Below are 21,678 nucleotides of genomic sequence, written 5' to 3'. Positions count from 1 at the left end.
TCATTCAACACACGCTTACTGAGTACCTCCCATATGCCAGACACTGGATGGGCACCTTTTACAGTGCACTGTTCCAAGCACAGTAATGACCAATCCCTACTTTTACCTCATGGGCACAAGTCCCAGCATTTCATCACGTCGTTTTTCTTTTTTCTTTAGGTCTGATTCTGTTGACTTGAGTTTATCTGGAGCAAGTCGTAGCTTAGACTGCAAATCATTGATGACTTCTTGTAACTCTGTTTCTGTTTGAAAAACTCTCTGACAGACAGGGCAACATGATTGGTCTTCATCCGTGAGCTGAGTAATAAACTGGGAGTAAACTGCAGTGGCTCCAGCCAGCATGGCTATTTAAAAAATATATATTGCCAGTGAGAAAACAAAGATATAGTTTTGTTGATATGATTTCATCCTTTAAATATTTGGTGATTCTTCATGCTTTATAACATTATGAAAAAAATAAAAATTCTCTGATATTTAAATTTTCTAAAGACCACAATACTTGCAGATATGCACAAATTATTTTTTGGTAACACACAAAAAGTGTAACAAAATTTTAGACCTCACTATATGCCAGTCAAAGAGTTTTATACCTATAATCTTATTTATATGTCCATAACACCTTGAGAGTTCTCATTTCTTCAGATATGTATTTGACATATATAAAATGATTTCAATAAAGTCCCACAGCAAATAAGTTGTAGAACTATGATTGAATTTTAAATTAATTTTTATAGAGGTATAATTGACATATAACACTAGTTTTAGGTACACAGCATTATTCAATATTTGTATATACTGCAAAATGATCATACAGCATATGTTTAAGTTAAAAACCCAGAATCAAGTTTAAAAATCTTCCATCCTTAATAGTTAACTGTGATTAAAAATTTGAAAAGTGTCTAAGTGCCTTAATAATAAAAAGTAGTATTTACCTCGCTGTTTTGATGATTTTTCAATTTCTTCTTTAAGCCTATCTAAATCACTTTCAAAATCTTGACTACCACAAACATCAAATAGCTTGTCTTCATAACTGGACAATTGCTCTTCTTTTCTTTTCAGCTCATTATTTATATGATTTTTATTTTGTTCAGCTGAAGCTAGTTCCTTGCTAAAATAAGAACAAATATGAATTATAATTTTAAAACCTAAGAAATTAATCTGGAAAGTTTTAGTAGCTAGAAGACAAATCTTCCCAATAAATACAACAAAGGCATGTTGTGAAAAAGTGCTTTTTTATTTTTATTTATTTATTTATTTATTTTATAGAGGCATGTTTTATTTGTTTGTTTGTTTGTTTGTTTGTTTTTGTTTGTACATGCACTGGGTACAGTCAGAAGTGTGGGAGGGTGAGAGAATTCACCAGAGCCAGAGCGGGGAGCAGAACAGGCAGAAGGACCGAAGCACACGGCTGAGGGGAGCAGTGGGCGGCAGGAGAGGTCTGCGCGCCTGTGGGACCCTCCTCCGGTGGCCGGGGAGTGGCAGGGGATCGAACCAGCGCCGCAGAGGCCGCGGGCAGCTTCGCAACCCAGCACTCAACCGCTGCGCCACCGGGGAGGCCCAAGAAGTGCTTTTTTAAAGAAGATTTATGCATACAAGAGCTGGGGTACAGGCCAGAGGTATGGGGGTGAGAGGATTCACCAGAGACATAGGCGGGGAGCAGAACAGGTGGACTGACTGAAATACACTGCTGAGGGGAGCAGCAGGTGAGACATGAGAGGTCTGCTGCACCACGTGTTCTTCCCTGGCCGGGAATAGAGCTCATGTTGCAATAGTTGCGGATAGCTTCATAGTGCTGACGCTTAACCCCCTGCACTACCAGGGAGGCCCCAACAAGGGCATAGTTTTAAGAAATCATGGCAATAATTCACTTTCCCCTTAACTCTCCTCCCAGGACACTGATTCACCTACCAATGCTGGTCACTGCTCTGCCCCCAGACAAAAATGTGCACAGGGAAAAATTATGTATGGTTCTGGGACTCATGGCCTAGATCCTGGGTTAAGCACCTCAGCAAGATATGAATATCCTTGTGTAATCTACTGAAGGGAAAGAATAGAGAAGACTATTCTCCTAACTCCCTTTGGATTCTTTACAGTATTACTTCCCTTCCCTCCTCTAAAAACACTTCCTTTGTACTTTTTGTTATCATCTACTTATGTCCTGACCATTCACTACATCTCATTCTTCAAAGATTTTGATCATTAGCACAATTTATGTCCACCCCAACCTTCAAAATTTTCCTGCAAACCTCCATGTCCACAGAGATCAAGGTTTTTCAATTTGCAGGTTATTACTAGGCAAGTCATATGTGTGTGTACATATATATATAAAATCAATTCAATGTACTATATTTAGTATATTTTTTAAAACGCAGCAAAACAATATATTGAAGCAGACTGTGCAGTTTGGACAGCTACTATTTTTAGAAATTTGTTTTAGATAAGTGTGTGAGTATACACCTATTTCATTTTGATACGTACCATGAAGTCACAGTAAAAATATGTAAAAAACATAATGCAGACAGTGCTTTCACCATCCTAGCCTCCACCGAACACTGATTATCATGAACAACCTTGGCCCCCTTGGGCAAGTCCCAGTTTCTTTAAGTTGTCCACCAACACTTTAAAGTTGGTGTTTCCCAGGACTCTATCACCCTTTCATTTCTCTTTGCGTACTCCTTTCAGGTGACATGGCCCGTATTGCCAATTATCACTTATAAAGCAACAACTGCCAGTATTTCAAACATCAAACTCCAATATTCTATTCCCTAACGGACATTTACACACACACACACACACACACACACCCCTCCACCAATCTTAGTTAACCAAAGCCAAATTCACTATCTTCTGTAAAAATCTTTGTGGAATTTTAATCCTCTTATCCAAACACCTTGCAAGATGACATTTGATAAACTGGTCACTTTTTTTTAATTGTTGTAAAAACACAAACTTTACCATCTTAGCCATTTTTAAGTGTATAATAGTGTTAACTATGTACACAGTCATGCAAAGTATCGCTAACAAAACCATTTTGTTTTGCAAAATTGAAATCCTATATCCAGTTAACAGCAATTCTCCTTTCCCTGTCTCTGCTTCCTCCCACTGGCAACTAGTATTTTCCTTTGTTTCTAGAATTTGGCTACTTAAATATCTTAAGTGGAATCATGCAGTCTTTGCCTTTTTGTTACTAGTTTATTTCACTTAGCATAACTTCCTCAAGGTTCATCCAAGTTGTAGCATATGATAGGATTCTCTCCCTTTTTAAAAGCTGAATAATATTCCATAGATAACACTATACACCAAATTTTCTTTATCCATTCATCTGCTGATGGATATTTAGGTTGCTGACACCTCTTATTATGAAAAATCCTAAAACAAACATGGATTTAAAAAATCTCTCTTCAAGATCATGTTTCCAATCTTTTGAATAGATACTCAGAAGTGGAATTACTGGATCATCTGAATTATTAAAAGTAATACTATTTAATTTTCTACAGCAGTTACATTATTTTATATCATACCAGCAGTGTACAGTGTATATTCCTCCAATTTCTCAGCATTCTCACCAGCACTTGTTTTTTCTATTTTTTGATAGTGGTCATTCTAACCACTGTAATATGGTATGTCACTGTGGTTTTGATTTGCAGTTCCATGATGATTAGTGATATTTAGCATTTTTTCATATACTCATTGTCTATTTGAATATATGCTTTGGAGAAATATCCATTCAACCCCTTGGCCATTTTTTTAAATCAGTTTTTGTTTTGTTGTTGAGTTACAGTTTTTTAAATGTTTTGATTAGTAATTAAGTGATAGCATTTGCAAATATTTTTTCCCATTCTGTAGAGTTGCCTTTTTCCTGAATAGTTTTCTTTAATGTGTAGAAGTTTTGAAGTGTGATGTAGTTTCATTTGTCTCTTTTGCTGTAGTCCTGTTCTTTTGTGTCATATTCAAGTAATCATTGCCAATTCACTATAATAACACTTTCTCCCTATGTTTTCTTCTAAGAGTTTTATAGTTTCAGGTCTCACAAACACAGTAAACAAGATATATCATCTCATGAAAACACATCATTTTAACCATTTAAAGTGAAAGCAAGAAACAGATTTCTAGTGTATCACCACCTAATATTATAATTACTTACTTCAACTTGGCAAGTCTGTCTCTGGTCTGATTAATTTCTTTTGATTTACTATGAAGCCAGTCTTCCAGCTGTTTTTTGTTGGGAAAATACCCTAACAAAGAAGTTAATTCATCGCTGTGTCTAGACTTTATTTTTCTGATTTGTTCATCTTTGTCAACCTATAGAAAAAAAATGCTTAAAGAATAAAGCTCACTATCTCCACATTATATCAAAAAACTCCAGATTAAAGCTCTAAGCTTAAAAACAGTACTATAAAAATATAAGAAAACATAAAATTTCTTAAGCTCACAGAGTAAAGATGACCTTTTTAATACATAATGAGTCTGATCATACAAGAAAACTTCTTTATTACATATAACAGCATTGCACATATAGGTGCTTGTGTTTATATTCCTGGTTTTTTTTTTTTAAGTTTTGATTTTTTTAATTTTAAAGATTTATTTTATTTATACGAGAGCTGGGGTACAGGCCAGATGTGTGGGAGGGTGAGAGGATTCACCAGAGACAGAGTGGGGAACAGAACAGGCAGATTGACGAAATACACTGCTGAGGGGAGCAGTGGGCGAGACAGGAGAGGTCTGCTGCACCATGTGGGATTCTCGCCGGCCAGCTAGGGATCGAACCCATACTGCAGAGGCCGCAAACAGCTTCATAGTGAGGCGCTCAACTGCCTGCGCCACCAGGGAGGCCCTATATATTCCTGTTTTATTAAATCTTTGTCCTTGGAAAATAGTTTTTAAGCTTCAAAGTATTTTAGAGTATTAACTTCATTTAGCCTCTGAAATATAAAGCCAATACTAACTAAACACTTCACAGTGTATCAGTTATGAAGTTAAGATACGGTATTTTAAATATCAGAAAGTATAATTAGAACAAAAATAGAAAAGCCATACTTTGTCTTTGGTCAGCATCTCCATCTGGGTACGTGTTGTCGTATGATGGTTTAATTGCTCCATCTCCTGGTCCAATTTACGCAGGGCCCTGTCTAGATCTGCTTTCTCATTTTGAAGGCTTGTTACTTCTGTTTTTAATGTTTCGATGTTGCTGTTTTCCTCAGCCTTGCTTAGTTCACGTGCCTTATCAATAATTCAGACAAATCCATGGGTTTATATATTTTGCGTTAAAAAAAGCAACAGTATACTAGAAACCAAATCCTCAAAATGGCAAAAATATTGTTTACATTTTTCTAATGCGGGGAAAAAACATAAAAACCCTAACTAAGATTTTTAAAGAAAATATAATAAAGTTATACTTTATTGGCAAAGAATTATATAATTATAATTAATGGGATAATGGTAGAGATTTGATAAATCCGGAGTTTGCAATATATCCAAACATATAGCTAATGACTTCAACAATTATGTGTCAAGTACCCATGTAACTCATTATATTGCCTGGTATACATAAACTACAACAGAGTGATGTGATCTCTCACTGGTGCCTCCATCTCAACAAAGCAACATTGTGATAAAGTGCTAAAGTGAGGAAAGTGTATGCTACATGGTGAGATAAAAGTAAATGATAAATTATCCAGATGGGATCGAGAGGAAGATTTCCAAAACTTTACAGTGCTTATTTTGGTGTTGGAGATTGTGAAGGAAGGAGACAGATTAGAAACAAGGTAGAAAAATTGTAAATTCATGAAGAGATGGGTTAAAGAAAGTTTCTACCATGGAAAAAGTGAAGTAGAAATGGTTATCATGTAAAATACATAATGTATGGAACCTGAATGGAAAATACTTGTTTCTTTTTAAACTTCATTAAGCGGTTGTTAAGCAACAAACTCATAGGAATCACCTTGTTTTGACCACACATCTCTATGCCTCACTCTTACGAGAAACTGTCATAGATGATTCTAATTTTCAATCATCAGGTTCCAGAATCAAATAGTTGAATGACAAGATATGCAGCTGAATTTATTTCATACAAGATTAACAGACAAGGTTGAGATTTCAATTGAAATTCCATATTATTACTATTAACAACAGATAAAAACTTTAATTGCAAGATTCTAAATGTCTTATATCTTAAAATTATTATTCAAAATAATATCATACTGCTTTTGTGAGCTCCTGGTCCAGTTCAAGAATCCTGTCTGAAGATCCTTCCAACTGTTGTAATTCAGACTTCACATTTTTCAGTTCATTCTGCTTTTTACTTAGGATCTCTGATTTTAGCTCAATTATTCTTCCCAGTCCAGTTTTCTTATCTCTTATTTCATCTATCTGTTTTTGTTTCAGCGTCTCTTTTTCTGCAAAGTCATCCTAAATGCATATGTAAAGAACAAACATGTAATAATTTTTTAATTTAGTAATTCATTAAGAAAAAGTTTCTGCACTGCAAAGTAACACATGTATACTGAGGACAATACAGAGAAGTATAAAAAATATATAATGACTATCACCCAGAGATAAGCATTAACTTTGAACAGATTTTTCTTTACAATCAGCTTTAAAAAGAAATATCAAATTTTAAAGGTAGGTCTGCATTTCCTTCATAGTTTTATCCTTATAAATTTTACATATTGCTTCCATAAAGGTTTTTTCTACTTCACCATGGCAATTCTAACACTAATCCAAAAGAATAAAATGGGGTCTACCCCTAAATTATAACAATTACCACTGTTATTTACAATGGTAAATAACAATATTTACCATCAGATGGCTGGCAGTTTCTGCTTCCTTTTCTTGCCTCTCTTTCACAAGTTTGTGAAAATTTTTAATCTGTCTTTCACTAAATGGCCCATGCTCAAAGCCATCCAATTCTAGCTGTATTGCCAAAGATTGAATTAATGAATCTCTAGCTTGGATATGTTCTTGATGGCGATCTGCTTGTAGCTGTAGACGACCTATAAAAAGCACAACCATGGTAACTTTTTTCCAGCAGATTTTTAAAAAATTGAGATAATGCAGATACATATAATGGTTATATAAAGCAATACAGTAAGATCTCTTATATCCTTTGCCCAGTTTCCCCCAATAGTAACTCTGATATGATATGAGAAATACAAATGTGGTTTTCATCTCTGGTTCCTGGTACAAGCTGCTAAATGCTTAGAATTTCTGAGTGATGAGGTAAGAGAAACATCTTTTGTTATTCACAGTTAAGTCCCTTTCAGTCACTGCTGAGTTTATTCTATTGAAGTGACTCTTGGAGGTTAACAGCTGGTTGTCAGAGGAATGACCCATGTGAGTATAGATTAGGATCTTTCAATACCAAGCCCCTCCCCCCAACTCTGGGAAGTGACTAGAGATTGAGTTCAATCACCAATGGCTAGTGATTTAATTAATCATTCCTACATAACAGAACTTCCACAAAAATCCTAAAAACAGGGGTTCAGAGGGCTTCTAGGATGGGGAACACATTGTGGTTCTGGGAGAGAGTACCACCCAGAGGAAGCATGGAAGCTCCATGCCTCTTCCCATACCTGCCCTGAGCTGAGCTGTATCCTTTGTAACAAACTAGTTATAGGAGTGTCTCCTTGAGTTCTGAAACTCATTATAACAAATTGAACTGTAGAACCTGAACTGTAAAACCCCTGATTTTATAGCAGATTCGTCAGAAGGTGAAGATAATATGGGCACTGCAAACAGCATCTGAAATGGGGTTAGTCTTGTAGGACTGAACCCTAAATCTATGGAGTCTGGGCAGTTAGTGTAAATACTGAATTAAACTGTAAGATACCCAATTAGTGTGTGCCAAGAATTTTGTAATTGTGTGGTGTGAAAAACGCATGCATCTAGTATCGGAATTATTGTGAGTAGAAAAAACTAGTTTTCTTTAAGTAAAAACTATTTTTACTTTTTTAAAGTAAAAACTATTAGTAAAACTATTGCATGATATCACAACTAGGATGCTGAGAGTGATACAGTCCATCAAATGTTACTCAGATTTCCCCAAGTTTTACTCATATCCATTTCAATGTATGTGTGTATATATTAAATTTCATACACTTTTATCACCTGAGACGGTTCATACACCCACAACAGTAAAGACACTGAATACTGCCAATATAATAAAAATCCTTCGTATTGTTTTTATAACCACAACCACACTGTCTTCGCCACTCCTCCTATGCAGTAACTCTGGCAACTACCAAACTTGTCCTCCAAATTCTAAAATTTTAGCATTTCAAAAATGTTAAATAAATGGAAATATACTGCATATTAATCTTTTAACATCAGCTTTATTCACTAAGCTCAATTCCCTATAGATTCATGACTCATAAAGAAAATGTATATTATAGTAGGAAAAAAGACCAAGTAAATATTTTGTCCTACCCTGTTCAATAAGAAGTTCTGATTTTTCTTGATTTAGAAGTCTAGATTCTTTATTTAATTTTTCCAGTTCACGCTGACAGTTGACCAGTCTCCTTTCTTTCTCCCGTACTGTTCTCTGATGATTGTGATATAAATCACTAAGTTGGTCATCAGTTCCTTGAAAAACCTGTATTTTTTTTTCCCAAAAAGAAAGAAACTTTAATGAATAAGTACAAGAAGATATTATTAAGATACAAAATAATAATCAAAATTTCTTTGGTTCATTTTAACACAAAAGTAACATAAATATCAGTATTTATTGCTTTTTAAATGTTAATGGCATCACAATATTCTCAAAAATTTGAAGTAGAACAAAATTCTACTACCACAAACCTTTTCCATTTTCTGTTCCAGTTCACAATTATCTTTCTCCATTTGTTTCTTTCGGATATCTAAGGCTTGAATTTCATTGTCAAGTCTCATTATTTTAGAGAGATTTTGTTCGATTTCCTTTAGACGATTCTGAAAATAAAACACTCTAAATAAATAAAATCCACTAAGTTTACCCTTAAATGAAGAGAAGTAAGATTACCAGGGTATGGCTTTCAGTAAAAATGCTCTCATTTAATAGTAACAACGCTGTAAAAGGGGAATAGAGACTCTGAAGACCAGAGACATTGACTTGCCCAAAGTCTAGGAACAAATTAAGAAAAGCAGGAATTAAATTCCACTTCTAACTCCAAAGCCATGACCTGTCCTCAACACCTCTCAATAGGCCATTCAGAGTCATTTTATGTAAAGTACCACATTTTAAGAATTTAATCCTTGTAAGAACTAGTAAGACGGCTGTAAACTTCTGGTGAGCCACTAGTGCTCTCTGAGCCATTGAAGACTATACTTTAATCCAAAAATGACTCTGAACAAGTGAAATGTGATAATGATTTTACTGGCCTGCTTGTAGGGACGGCTGGTTGCCTCATTTCCTAGGAATATGTGTAAACTAGCTCAGACTATTCTCTCTTTAGATGATACTGAGGATACTTTTCCAGGAATGGCATCTATGATTTTAAGGCTCACCGCCATCTTTTCTAAGACATTTAGACATTTTTAATTTAACACATTAACAGAGTACTCAGACACCAACTGTATGCTTTCATAGCTCCATCAAAAAGCATCCCCAACTTTAATCTCATTTACTATTAATACCTTGTGGTTTATATATTGAGTAGTATATAATCAACATAAAAATAGCAATTTTGTTTACTTTGTTCATTAATGTATAATCTCCCATGTAATAGATGTTCAATATATTAGCTGAATGAAAGATGTGAAAAAATTATTTTACCAATAATGGTCATACCTATCAATGACTGGATGCCTACTATGTTGCAGACATTGTAGCAGGTGCTGCTATACATTGTTTTATCTTTATGAAACTACTCACTAAACAGAAGACTTAATTTGTACGACTTAACTTGTACAAAAACCACATAATTAACAACGAGAGATAAAACTGGACAGCAGCGTGGTATATTGGCTAAGACCACAGGTTCCAAGTGCTGGAATAATTGTATTTTTGTAAGCAACGAAATAAAGCTCAACGTTAACCTCATACCATATTCAAAAATTAGCCTGAAATGGGGAATACACTTAGATGAAAATGCGTTAAGAACTGAAGCAAATTTCCCAGGGAGATACTCAAGAGAGATAAAAACATATCTCAAAACAAAGACCTGTATACAAAAGTTCGGAGCAGTCTTACGTGTTAAGAGCTAAAAGCTGGAAAACAACCTAATATCCATCAACCAAGGAACAGAGAACAAACTGCAATACATCATATAAGGGAATATCCTCAGCAATAAAAGGTAACGAACCACTCATTATGTGCAAGAACATAAAAGGAAAACCATTATGCTAACAAGCCAGACACAAAAGGCAGCATGAGATATAATTCCATTTATGTGACACTCTGGAAAAGACAAAACTCTGACAGAAAACCAATCAGTGATTACCAAGGGCTGGGAGTACCAAGGAAACTGACAAAGAACCTTGAGAGAATTTTCTGGGGTGATGGAAATGTTCCATATCTTGACTGTATTGGTAGTTAGGCAACTGTATGTGTTTGTCCAAAACACATTCAACTATACACTTTAAAAGGATGGCTTTTTTCCTATATGTAAATCCCAGCATTATTCCTTATTCCAATGTGAACACCCGTTCCTCATTTTGTTGTTTCTAAAATGTCACATGGTTACTATGGAGCTTACAAATGCATTTTAAAGAGCTTCAATCAGTGACTGGCATAAATACACCTTCAGGTCATTTATATCACCTGTGAAAAAAATTCTGTGCTCAAAAAATATCTTTCGAGCAGTTAAACACAGAGAACTGAATTGATTTTTTTTTTTTTAAAGATTTATTTATTTACGCATACAAGAACAGGGGTATAGGCCAGAGGTGTGTGGGTGGAGGATTCACCAGAGACAGAGTGGGGAACAGAACAGGCAGACTGACTGAAATACACTGCTGAGGGGAGCAGCAGGTGAGTCAAGAGAGGTCTTATGTGTCATGTGGGTATCTTTGTGGCTGGGGATCGAAATCATGCTGTAGTGGTTGCAGACAGCTTCATAGGTTGCGTCTTAACCCTTTGCACCACCAGGGAGGCCCCGGAATAGATTTCTTAAGAGCACTGAATTTTAACACTTCAGCTATGGTACTCTACTTCTCAGAAATTGATTGGCTTCTCTCTGTGTTTTCACTGCCTCTTGGCAGCATTAACATTAATGGGTTGAATCTTTTGTGATGTATCTTTAGTTGCTTCATTCCTTAAATACCACCAGTCACCAGGTCCTGTGGATGCCTTCTTTGATATCTGTATTTCAGCTTAAACCCCAGAGCACACCACCTCTTTGCAGACAATAAAAAAGTTTAGTGTTTAAAACTTAAGTGTTTAGTGTGACATGAGATTTCCTTGCTAGTATTCAGAGACAGTTTACAATATACTCTCCCTGTGTCTCTTAATTATCTACCCAATTATGATCATTAAAATCATATCCCAAATTCAGTTCTATGAAATTCTTTTTGGTCACCTTAATCAGAAATTCCTTTTCTTCCTTCTCAGAGCTCTTAGAGAAAGTTCTTTTCTGCCTTTGTGTGTGGCTTGTCATCTTTTCAAGTAGGCTATTCCCGAAGAAAATAAAATGTGTTCCAATATCTTGGTAATTATCACAGTACCTACAGAGAATTATCAGGACAATTTATCCTAAAATATAACACACTTTGTCACCTTTTTGTCTACTGAACTAAATTTTAAACTCCGCTCTCCATAATCTAATATCAATTCTTATCTCCCATTCTGTTTAACCTGATTTATTTAATCCATTTATTTATTGTGTGCTTCTTCGCACAATCTTGTTTTGACTAGCTTTATGTATAAATATGTACACATACACAAACGTATGTTTGATCTATGTGTGTGTATTTGTGTTTGTATATATGTGTCTATATAAGTTATTGGTAGAATATACCTGGGAGGTCAGAAATGAAGTGCATCATTTTCAACTAATCTGTAATTTTTTATACTGTAAATATGTATTACTTTAAAAAATAAAAAAATAAATACAAGCCTACTTAAAATGCCTTTTAGTCTGTCAATCTGATTTTTTCCCATTCTTTATGGTCCATTTCAGCCTTGCTTCCTCCTGGAAATGCTCATGATTTACTTCTATTCAAAGTTATCATTTTTAAAATCAGCTTTACTGAGATACATTTAAAGTGTACAATTTAATGGTTTTTAGTATATTCAGAGTTGTACAACCATCACCACAATCTAATTTTCAGACATTTTCAAATTCCAAAAATAAACTGTAGCCATTAGCAGTTGCTATTCATTCTTCTCTATCCTCTAATAGAGACAATCACTAATCCATTTTATATCTCTATACATTTACCTAGTCTGAACATTTTGATATTTTAAGTAGAATCACAAAATACATGGTCTTTTGTAATTGGCTTCTGTCACTTAGCATAATATTCTGGGGGCTCTTGTATGTTGTAGGACATATCAGAGCTGTTTTCATTTTTAATGGCTGTTAATATTTCAATGTATGGCTATGCCACATTTGAGTTGTACACACTTTTTGGCTCTAACAGTTAAGGCTGCTATGAACATTCTTATACAAATTTTTGTGTAGACGTATGTTTTAATTTTTCTTGGTTATAAAATACTGAGGAAGTGCTGAGTCAGGTCATATGATAGCACCATATGTTCAGCATTTTAAGGAAGCTAAATTGTTTTCCAAAGTGACTGCACTACTTACATTCCTACCAGCATACATGATGGTTCTGTTTTTTCACATTCTCAACAACACTTGCTATTGTATGTTTTTATAACCGCTCTAGCTAGTGTGAAGTGACAGCTCATTGAGATCTTGATTTGCCTGATATTGCTGAACTTTGAACGTTGTTTCAAGTGCTTAGTGGACACAAATAGAGCTTCCGTGGGGAATTACCCGTTCAGATTCTTTGCCCATTTTCAAATTGTGTTATTTTATTTTTTTTTTTTAGAGGCATGCTTTTTATTTATTTATTTGTTTGTTTGTTTTGTTTATACATGCACTGGGTACAGTCAGAAGCACGGGAGGGTGGGAGAATTCACCAGAGACAGAGCGGGGAGCAGAGCAGGCAGAAGGACCGAAGTACACTGCTGAGGGGAGCAGCGGGCGGCAGGAGAGGTCTGCGCGCCATGCGGGACCCTCCTCCGGTGGCCGGGGAGCAGCCGGGGATCGAACCGGCGCTGCAGAGGCCGCGGGCAGCTTCGCAACCCAGCGCTCAACCGCTGCGCCACCAGGGAGGCCCTGTGTTATTTTTTTTAATTACTGAGTTAAAAGAGTTCTTTGCAAGTTTCATATACAAGTCCCTTATAAAATGACTTGCAAATATTTTCTCCCATCCTAAGGATTGTCATGTGTTTTCTTCATAGTATAGTTTGCAGAACAGAAGATTTTTATTTTGGGGGCCTCCCTGGTGGTGCAAGGGGTTAAGCATATCAACACTATGAAGCGATCCACAGCCACTGCAACATGAGTTCGATCCCTGGCCAGGGAGGTGACCCACATGGCACAGTAGACCTCTCCTGTCTCGCCTGCTGCTCCCCTCAGCAGTGTATTTCAGTAGATCCGCCTGTTCGGTTTCCCACTCCGTCTCTGGTGAATCCTCTTACCCCTCACAACTATGGCCTGTACCCCAGTTTTGTACGCATTAATAAATCTTTAAAAAAATAGAAAAAGATTTTTATTTCGATAAAGCCTACTTTATTCCTTTCTCCTCATTTATGTTAGTTACCATCTTTAACTCACAGAAAAACCTATTTCCTAAACTGTATACTCCTAACTATCTTTGAAAGGATTCTTTTTTTTTCCCCAACTAGTTTGGAAGTTCCTTAAAAGCAAAGTCCAAGTCTTTGGCTTTCTGATCTCCAAGAGCAGCTGCCACAGTACTATGCACAAAATAATAATGTCATTAAAGGACACATTAATGTCAATGACAGAAACAAAAACCAAAACTTTGGGCCTCCCCGGTGGCGCAGCGGTTGAGCGCTGGGTTGCGAAGCTGCCCGCAGCCTCTGCGGCGCCGGTTCGATCCCCGGCTGCTCCCCGGCCACCAGAGGAGGGTCCCACATGGCGCGCAGACCTCTCCTGCCGCCCGCTGCTCCCCTCAGCAGTGTACTTCGGTCCTTCTGCCTGCTCTGCTCCCCGCTCTGGCTCTGGTGAATTCTCTCACCCTCCCGCGCTTCTGACTGTACCCAGTGCATGTGTGAACAAACAAACAAACAAATAAATACATAAATAAAAATACATGCCTCTAAAAAAAAAAAACAAAAAAACAAAAACCAAAACTTTGCTAGTATACAATCCAAAGACCTACATCAGTATCTATAGGTGAATTAAAAGAAAAAAGCATTAATTTAAAATTTTTTAATCTATTATTGGAAACCTAGGAAACAGTCATTTTCAAGAATGCTCTCACGAATTTAGACTAGGATTACATTACAAGTAAGCACATTGTTGCAATCTCCTTACACCTATAGCCCTAAGTGAAGTATACCCTGGCATACAAGAAATACTCCATAAATGCTTGTAAAATGAATAAGAGTGGGATTTCCTCAAGGTCTTTGCTATAAGCCAGAGTTTTAAAAGCAATATTCACTTGCAAATATATTATCCAACAATTACAAATTTGTAATGCCAAGAACATCCTGCAAATTATAAAAATTTCGTAGAAGTCTGTCAATAAAAACGTCTCCTAAAAAATACAGAAATGTTAAGATTGGGTCATTACACTGATATTTAACAACCAGTCATCTATTTTACTCATTTAATATTAGGCCACAAATTTGTTGACTCTGAAATCTAAGTTTTTTGGGCAAATTTAAGACTAAATATCTGATTTAGACCTAAGACATTAATCATAACAGTATAACAGCATATAGTCTGTAATTTTTTAAAAAATATACATACCATTAAAATTCATGTAAAAATAAAGTTCTTTCTGTATGAGTGCTACTATGGTGAAAGGTGACTTTACCCTTAACATACAAGAAATCAAATTACCTTTAAAGGATCAAGTTCGTTCTCATAGGATTTAACAATATCCTTTGAAGATGTCAACTGGGCTTCCTTATTAGTAATCTGAGTACGAATCTCACAAGCCTTTTCCTTATTTTGCTTCAGGTATTTTAGTTCTGTTTGGCATTCTTTTACTTTTTGACCTTGTGTGTGACGTACCTGCCGAAGTGTTTCCAAGGCTTTAATGTACCTTTGAAGATATTAAATAACAATCAAGTTTCCGGCTAAGTAACACATGCTGCAGTGATACAATGGAATATTATACTGTCATAGTTTTTAATCCCTTAGAAAATCCTTAAGACATTAACCATGGACAGCAGAAATTTACATTTACATTTCTACTGTCAACCAGATAAGTAAACATGCACAGAAAGGGAAACCACTAAGTAGATGCTCTGGTGAGAGGTAATGATGACAGTAAAATTTTTGCTTTTAAACTTTTTTGTTTTAAAAAAGAAGCATCCAAATTGCATCTATGGTGCAATAATTTAATGGGCTACAAAGTTTAATTAAAGATTACAAACCTTGTTGCTGAAAAAATCTCATCAAATTTTTGCTTCAAAGCTTTTCCTTCACTTAAAGGCCAGTTAGAATCTTCTTGGTGACAGAAAATGACATTATTTAGCACAGACTTGGAAACCCCTAGAGAACTTATCATTTCCCGGTCAATTTCTGCACATTTAGAGCTGAGACTGACTTTTTCACCATGCCTACAGAAAATGAAAATCAAGAATTTATGTAAGATAATCTCCAAATGTATGTATTCCTTTTCTATTGCTCAGCCAATCCTTCATGTTGCACTTTTTAAAAGTAAGAAAAGTCCTGTCGTCCATCCCCTGTTATATCTTTCTTATGTGAAAAGGTGTAATTCCTAAATTATTTAGCAGTTCACTAATGAGAAAGTATGTAAAGCAGAATGGTACAGGAAAAAGATGACAGAATTTACTCAAAATATACCTGGACTTTTAAATATAGTGATTTAAAATACTTACAGATAATATGTAGAGGAAAATAAACAATCTTGCATCTCCAAGCAACTTAACAAAACATAATGATCTACCATGATAGGCAAGTAGCTAAAGACTGTGTAATTTAAAAAAGGGATTGTTCAGTAACAGATATAAGGCAACATGAAGAGTAAATGCAAACTTTAGTGGTGCCCATCCAAGCAAATCCAGGGACGATTCTTAAGCAGCAGACCGCAAGTTCTAGGGTCACAGTGACAAAACAATCCAATAGAAAGAATTGCCTCAGGTTCTTTGAAATGAGTTCCTTACATCACTATATCTAGGATCAGGTGCATCCCCGTCCTTGGATTCTGAGAGATCGCTTACATCGTTCATCAGATGGATAAATTCAACATTTTCTTTCTTATCTTCTATCTAGTATCTATCAGCAACTTGACTAAGCAGGTAGAGACAATATCTATATGTATTACACTGAATGTACTGAGTATGTTTCACAGGGAGGAAAAATGGACACAGATCAATCAGGAGTTTATTACATTAGACCAGAGAAAGAAGATGGTTATCATAAGATGGAGAGAAACAGACTTGAGACATTTAGGTTAACTCTACAGGACTGGGTACATATGGCAAGGGAAGAATAAAGAAAGATTCAAGCTCTTGGCTTGTGTCACTGGATAGATATGGTGTCACTCACTGAAATGAGAAGCACTGCAGGTTGTGGGATGTTTTTAAAGGGGAGTCAAAAGGAAAAGATTGCAAGCTTGGTTTTAAACATGCTGAATCTGAGATTTCTTTTAAAGAACTGCTAGGAAATGAGAGAAGCATTAGTGGCCATGGGTCAGCAACCCAAGTATCCACGAATAGATAAATGGATAGGAAAAGGTGTGGGCACGCATGGGCTGCACATACTCACATAGACATTTGGGAGGATATTATTCAACCACTAAAAAAAGAAAATCTTGCCATTTGTGACACGAATGGATTTTGAGGGCACTATGCTAAGAAAAGTAAGGCAGAAAGAGACATAGTATATATGCAGTCTTAAAACAAAACCAGCTCACAGATACAGAGAACAGACTGGTGGTTGCTAGGTGCAGGGGGTAAGAAGTAGGTGATTCTCCTCTCTGGCTCTGGTGAATTCTCTCACCCTCCTGCGCATCTGACTGTACCCAGTGCGTGTATAAATAAATAAATAAATCTTTAAAAAAAAAAAAAAAAGAAGTAGGTGAGTGTTTTCTTTTGTGTTTGTACTCTTAAGTTTTTGCTTTGTGGTTAATGTGAAGTTTAGGTATATAACATCTTACATCTTATAACATAAGATGTTATAACACCTTATAACATCATATCATCTTATGTATATGTTGTTCCATTTGCATTGATTGCTTACTTATGTTTGAACACATTTCAAATCTTTACATTTTTACTCTTGTTCCATTTTTTTTACATTTTGATGTATTATTTTACATCTTTGTTATTTATTTCCCTTGATTAAATGTTGTAGCTTTAGTTAATTTTACTGCTCTTTTCTTTCAATGTTCACTCTTTTTTTTTTTTTAAAGATTGATGTATTTATACAAGAACCGGGGTACTGGCCAGATGCGAGGAAGGGTGAGAGGATTCACCAGAAAAAGAGCAGGGAACAGAACAGACAGATGACTGAAATACACTGCTGAGGGGAGCAGCAGGCGAGACAGGAGAGGTCTGCTGCACCATGTGGGTATCACCCCGGCCGGCTGGGATCCCACCCACACTGCAGAGGCTGCAGACAGCTTCACAGCACTGCGCTCAGCCACCTGCGCCACCAGGGAGGCCCTTAATGTTCATCATTACTGTAAATTTATCTTTTCTAGTGAGTTTTTTCTCTTTTGTATGTTTTTTTTTTTTTCTGGGGGGAGCTTTTATTCAGGTACCTTTTCTGTTTAGAGGAACCCGTTTAAACATTCTTTGCAACACCTTTTACTGGGGATGTTTTAATTTTTTTCTTCACATTTACTTATCACTTAATCCCTTATTTTAGAGAATAGTGAGCAACCTGTTTTCTAAAAGGGTCTTCTTGAGAGCAGTGATGATAGCAAAACTGTTTTTTTTTTTTTTTAAAGATTTATTTATTTGTGCAGACAAGAACTGGAGTACAGGCCAGAGGTGTGAAGGGTGAGACGATTCACCAGAGACAGAGTGGGGAGAATAAGCAGACTGAAATACACTGCTGAGAGGAGGAGCAGGTGAGTCAGGAGAGCTCTGCTGCGCCATGTGGGTAGCTCCCTGCCCGGGAATCAAACTCGTGCTGCAGAGGCTGCAGATAGCTTCATAGGTTGTGTTTTAACCCCGTGCGCCACCAGGGAGACCCGCAAAATTGTTTTTCTATAATAACTTGTCACTAGACTTCCTCTTAAACACTGAGCCTATTTTCTTTCCTTGCAAAATAGGAAATGCGCAAAATAGGAGAAATGTATACTGATGCATTGGGCATTTATTTTATTATCTTTGAAGTAGAGTTAAATGGGCCTCCCTCGTGGCACAGTGGGTTGAGCACAGTGCTGTGAGGCTGCCCGCAGCCTCTGCAGCGCGGGTTCATTCCCTGCCAGCCAAGGAGATTCCCACATGGCGTGGCAGACCTCTCCTGTTGCACCCGCGGCTCCCCTCAGCAGTGTGTTTCAGTTGTCTGCCTGTTCTGCTCTCTGCTCTGTCTCTGGTGCGTCCTCTCACCCTCCCACGCCTCTGGCCTGTACCCCAGCTCTTATATTTAAAAAAATAAATAAATAAAGAGGCGCGACAGACCTCTCCTGCTGCACCCACTGCTCCCCTCAGCTGTGTATTTCATCACTCTGCCTGTTCTGTTCCCCGCTCTGGTGAATTCTCTCACCCTCCCACGCTTCTGACTGTACCCAGTGCTTGTATAAATAAATAAATAAATAAATCTTTTAAAAAAATAGTTAATTTTTTTTTTTTTAAAAAGTGACTGTTGTATTGATTACCACACCTAATCTGTAACTTTTTGACAAAGGAGATACATGATTTTAGGTTAGCTTTTAGTGTTTCGCCCCCCCCCCCCACTTTTTCATTGTGAGAAGTGATAGGTTTTATTCGTGGAAACTAAAAATGAAAGTACAATTATTTCAATGAAAAAACATGGATGTGGTACAAAGTTGTACTTCACAGTACCTTTTATATATTTTCTAAAGAATGCAATGCAAGTATGTCTGAGTATTTTCAAGGAAAAAAGAATGCTGTAAGGCTTGCCATATATCAACAAAGTCTTGTTAACAGTTTATTTAAAAATATTAGTTTTTTCACTTCTGAAAATTAAAAACAGAATTAATTTCCATTTAAAACAAAAAACAAAAAAACAAACATCACTGGGGAATTCTACCAAATTATTAAGGAAGATCTAATACCCATCTTTCTCAAACTCTTCTAAAAAAATCAAAGACAAGGGAACACTTCATACCTCCTTTTATAAGATCTGCATTACCTTGATATCAAAACCAGACAAGGACATCACACACAAAAAAGAAAACTACAGACAACCAGCTCATGACAAAGGAGTCAAGAGCATACACTGGAGAAAGCAGTCTTTTCAATAAATGGGAAAACTGGGTAGCCACATGCAAAAGAAAAAAACTACACAACTATTTTATAACATATACAAAAACAAATGCAAAAGAATTGAATATATGGTCAAAATCGAGTGATAAAGCTCTTTGACATCGGTCTTACAGATGTCTTGGTATTTATCTCCAACAGCAAAGGAAATAAAAGAAAATTTAAAAAAGGGGGGATCACTATGAACTAAAAGGCTGCTGCACAGTGAAAGAAACCATCATCACAATGAAAGGCACCCCCTTCTCACTGAAAGTATTTGCAAGCCTTGTATCAGACAAGAGATTAATATCCAATATATATAACAACTCATACAAGTCAACAAAAACAAAACCCAATTAAAAAGCACAGGATCCAAAAAAGCATTTCACCAAATAAAATATAAAGATGGCCAACAGACACATGAAAAGATGTTCTTCATTGCTTATCATTAGGGAAATGCACATCAAAATCAAAATGAGATTTCACCTCACACCTATTAGAATGGTTGTTATCAAAAAGATAAGAAAGAACAAGTGTTGCTAGGAGGTAGAGAAAAAGGAAATTTCATGCAAGGCTGATAGGAACATAAATTGGTACAGCCATTTATGAAGGTACAGCCAAAACAGTATGGAGGTTGCTCAAAAAATTAAAAACACAACTACAATATGACCCAGCCACAAAAAATATAGCAGTTCTACTTGTTGGTATTTATCCAAATGTAAAACTAGTAATCCAAAAAGTTATATGCAAGCTTATGTTTACTGCATTCACACAGCCAAGATATGAAAACAAATTACATGTTTACTAAAAGATGAATGGATAAAAATGTGGTATAGATACACAATGGAATACTATTCAGTTATTAAAAAAGGGCTAAAATTTTGCTAGTTGTGACAACATGAATGTACCTTGAGGAGATTATGCTAAGCAAAGTCAGAAGGAGAAAAGATAAATACCATTGGATTTTACTCATATATGCAATATAAAGAAACAAAGCAAAGGAACAAACAAAATTAAAACAAAAACAAAACAAATCCTTAGACTCTGGTAACAGAATGGTGGTTACCAGAGGGGAGGTTATGTGTATATGTGGGGGATCACAGAGAGGAGGTCGACTGGTTGGAGGTGGAGGGAAAGACAGCTGCTGGTGGGCATGGTGTGGTATACACAGTTGCTGAGGTGTGAAACCATATACCTGAAACTTACACAGCATTGTAAAGTACTATTAAGGTGTTTTTGTTTTTGAGTTAAATGTTGGTGGTGGGGTGGCAGGTGGTGTTTATGTATATAGGAACAGAGAGTACATAGGAACGCTACTTCCTCCTCAGTTTTGTTGAGAACATGAAACTGCTCCAAAAAATAAAGTCTGTTAAAAGAAATTAATATGCTTCCCTAAAACAAACAAGTAGGAAAAAGACAGTCTTACAGACCTAAAAACCAGAAAATAAACAGACACTCAAATATAAAACAGATACGTACCTTGTTCTAGTAATGACTCCTTCCAGGGTATGGAATTCTAACTTTTTGCTTTTCTGAGTACACACCATAGATCTCTGTACAGCTATAAGTTCTCCATTGACATCACGAAACTGTAGACGAATCTGGGCTCTAACATCTGTTTCTTGAGCAACCTTGAAAGGAAATTAGAGAAAAATTTTGCTACCTTAATATCAGAACATTAGTTGCGAAAGTAAAGGTATAAAGCAATCTCACCAAAAAAAAACAAAAAACAAAAAGAACAACCCCACCTTAAATCTCCAAAATGAGTGACACTTTTACATGCTCTTTACCTCCCTGGTGGCGCAGCAGTTGAGCGCTGGGTTGCGAAGCTGCCCGCAGCCTCTGCAGCACCGGTTCGATCCCCAGCCACCGGGTGAGGGTCCCACATGGTGCGCAGACCTCTCCTGCCACCCGCTGCTCCCCTCAGCAGTGTACCTCGTCAGTCTGTCTGTTCTGCTACCCGCTCTGGCTCTGGTGAATTCTCTCACCCTCCCGTGCTTCTGACTGTACCCAGCACTTGTAGAAATACATAAATAAAATCTTAAAAAATATATATTAAAAAAAAAATATGGCATGAAGTTTAACTAATTCACCAAAAT

The 21,678-nt window shown here is 36.4% G+C and overlaps 1 protein-coding gene across 1 annotated transcript in view; it reads right to left on the bottom strand.

Moving 5' to 3' along the window:
- The window catches only part of RAD50 (RAD50 double strand break repair protein), a gene marked incomplete at both ends in the record, with an annotated part of 80,532 nt that overhangs the window by 38,314 nt on the left and 20,540 nt on the right, over positions 1-21,678 (bottom strand). Inside the window, 11 exons of the mRNA XM_084252288.1 lie at positions 107-344; positions 933-1,108; positions 4,145-4,302; positions 5,038-5,220; positions 6,202-6,408; positions 6,799-6,992; positions 8,425-8,590; positions 8,797-8,925; positions 15,015-15,219; positions 15,554-15,739; positions 21,059-21,210. Coding sequence (XP_084108414.1) covers positions 107-344; positions 933-1,108; positions 4,145-4,302; positions 5,038-5,220; positions 6,202-6,408; positions 6,799-6,992; positions 8,425-8,590; positions 8,797-8,925; positions 15,015-15,219; positions 15,554-15,739; positions 21,059-21,210 — 1,994 coding nt within the window. The remainder of the gene's footprint in view (positions 1-106; positions 345-932; positions 1,109-4,144; positions 4,303-5,037; positions 5,221-6,201; positions 6,409-6,798; positions 6,993-8,424; positions 8,591-8,796; positions 8,926-15,014; positions 15,220-15,553; positions 15,740-21,058; positions 21,211-21,678) is intronic.

The sequence above is a fragment of the Talpa europaea genome, assembly GCF_964194135.1.
Source record: "Talpa europaea genome assembly, chromosome: 13".
Taxonomy (NCBI): domain Eukaryota; kingdom Metazoa; phylum Chordata; class Mammalia; order Eulipotyphla; family Talpidae; genus Talpa; species Talpa europaea.
This window is presented reverse-complemented; position numbering and strand designations above follow the sequence as displayed.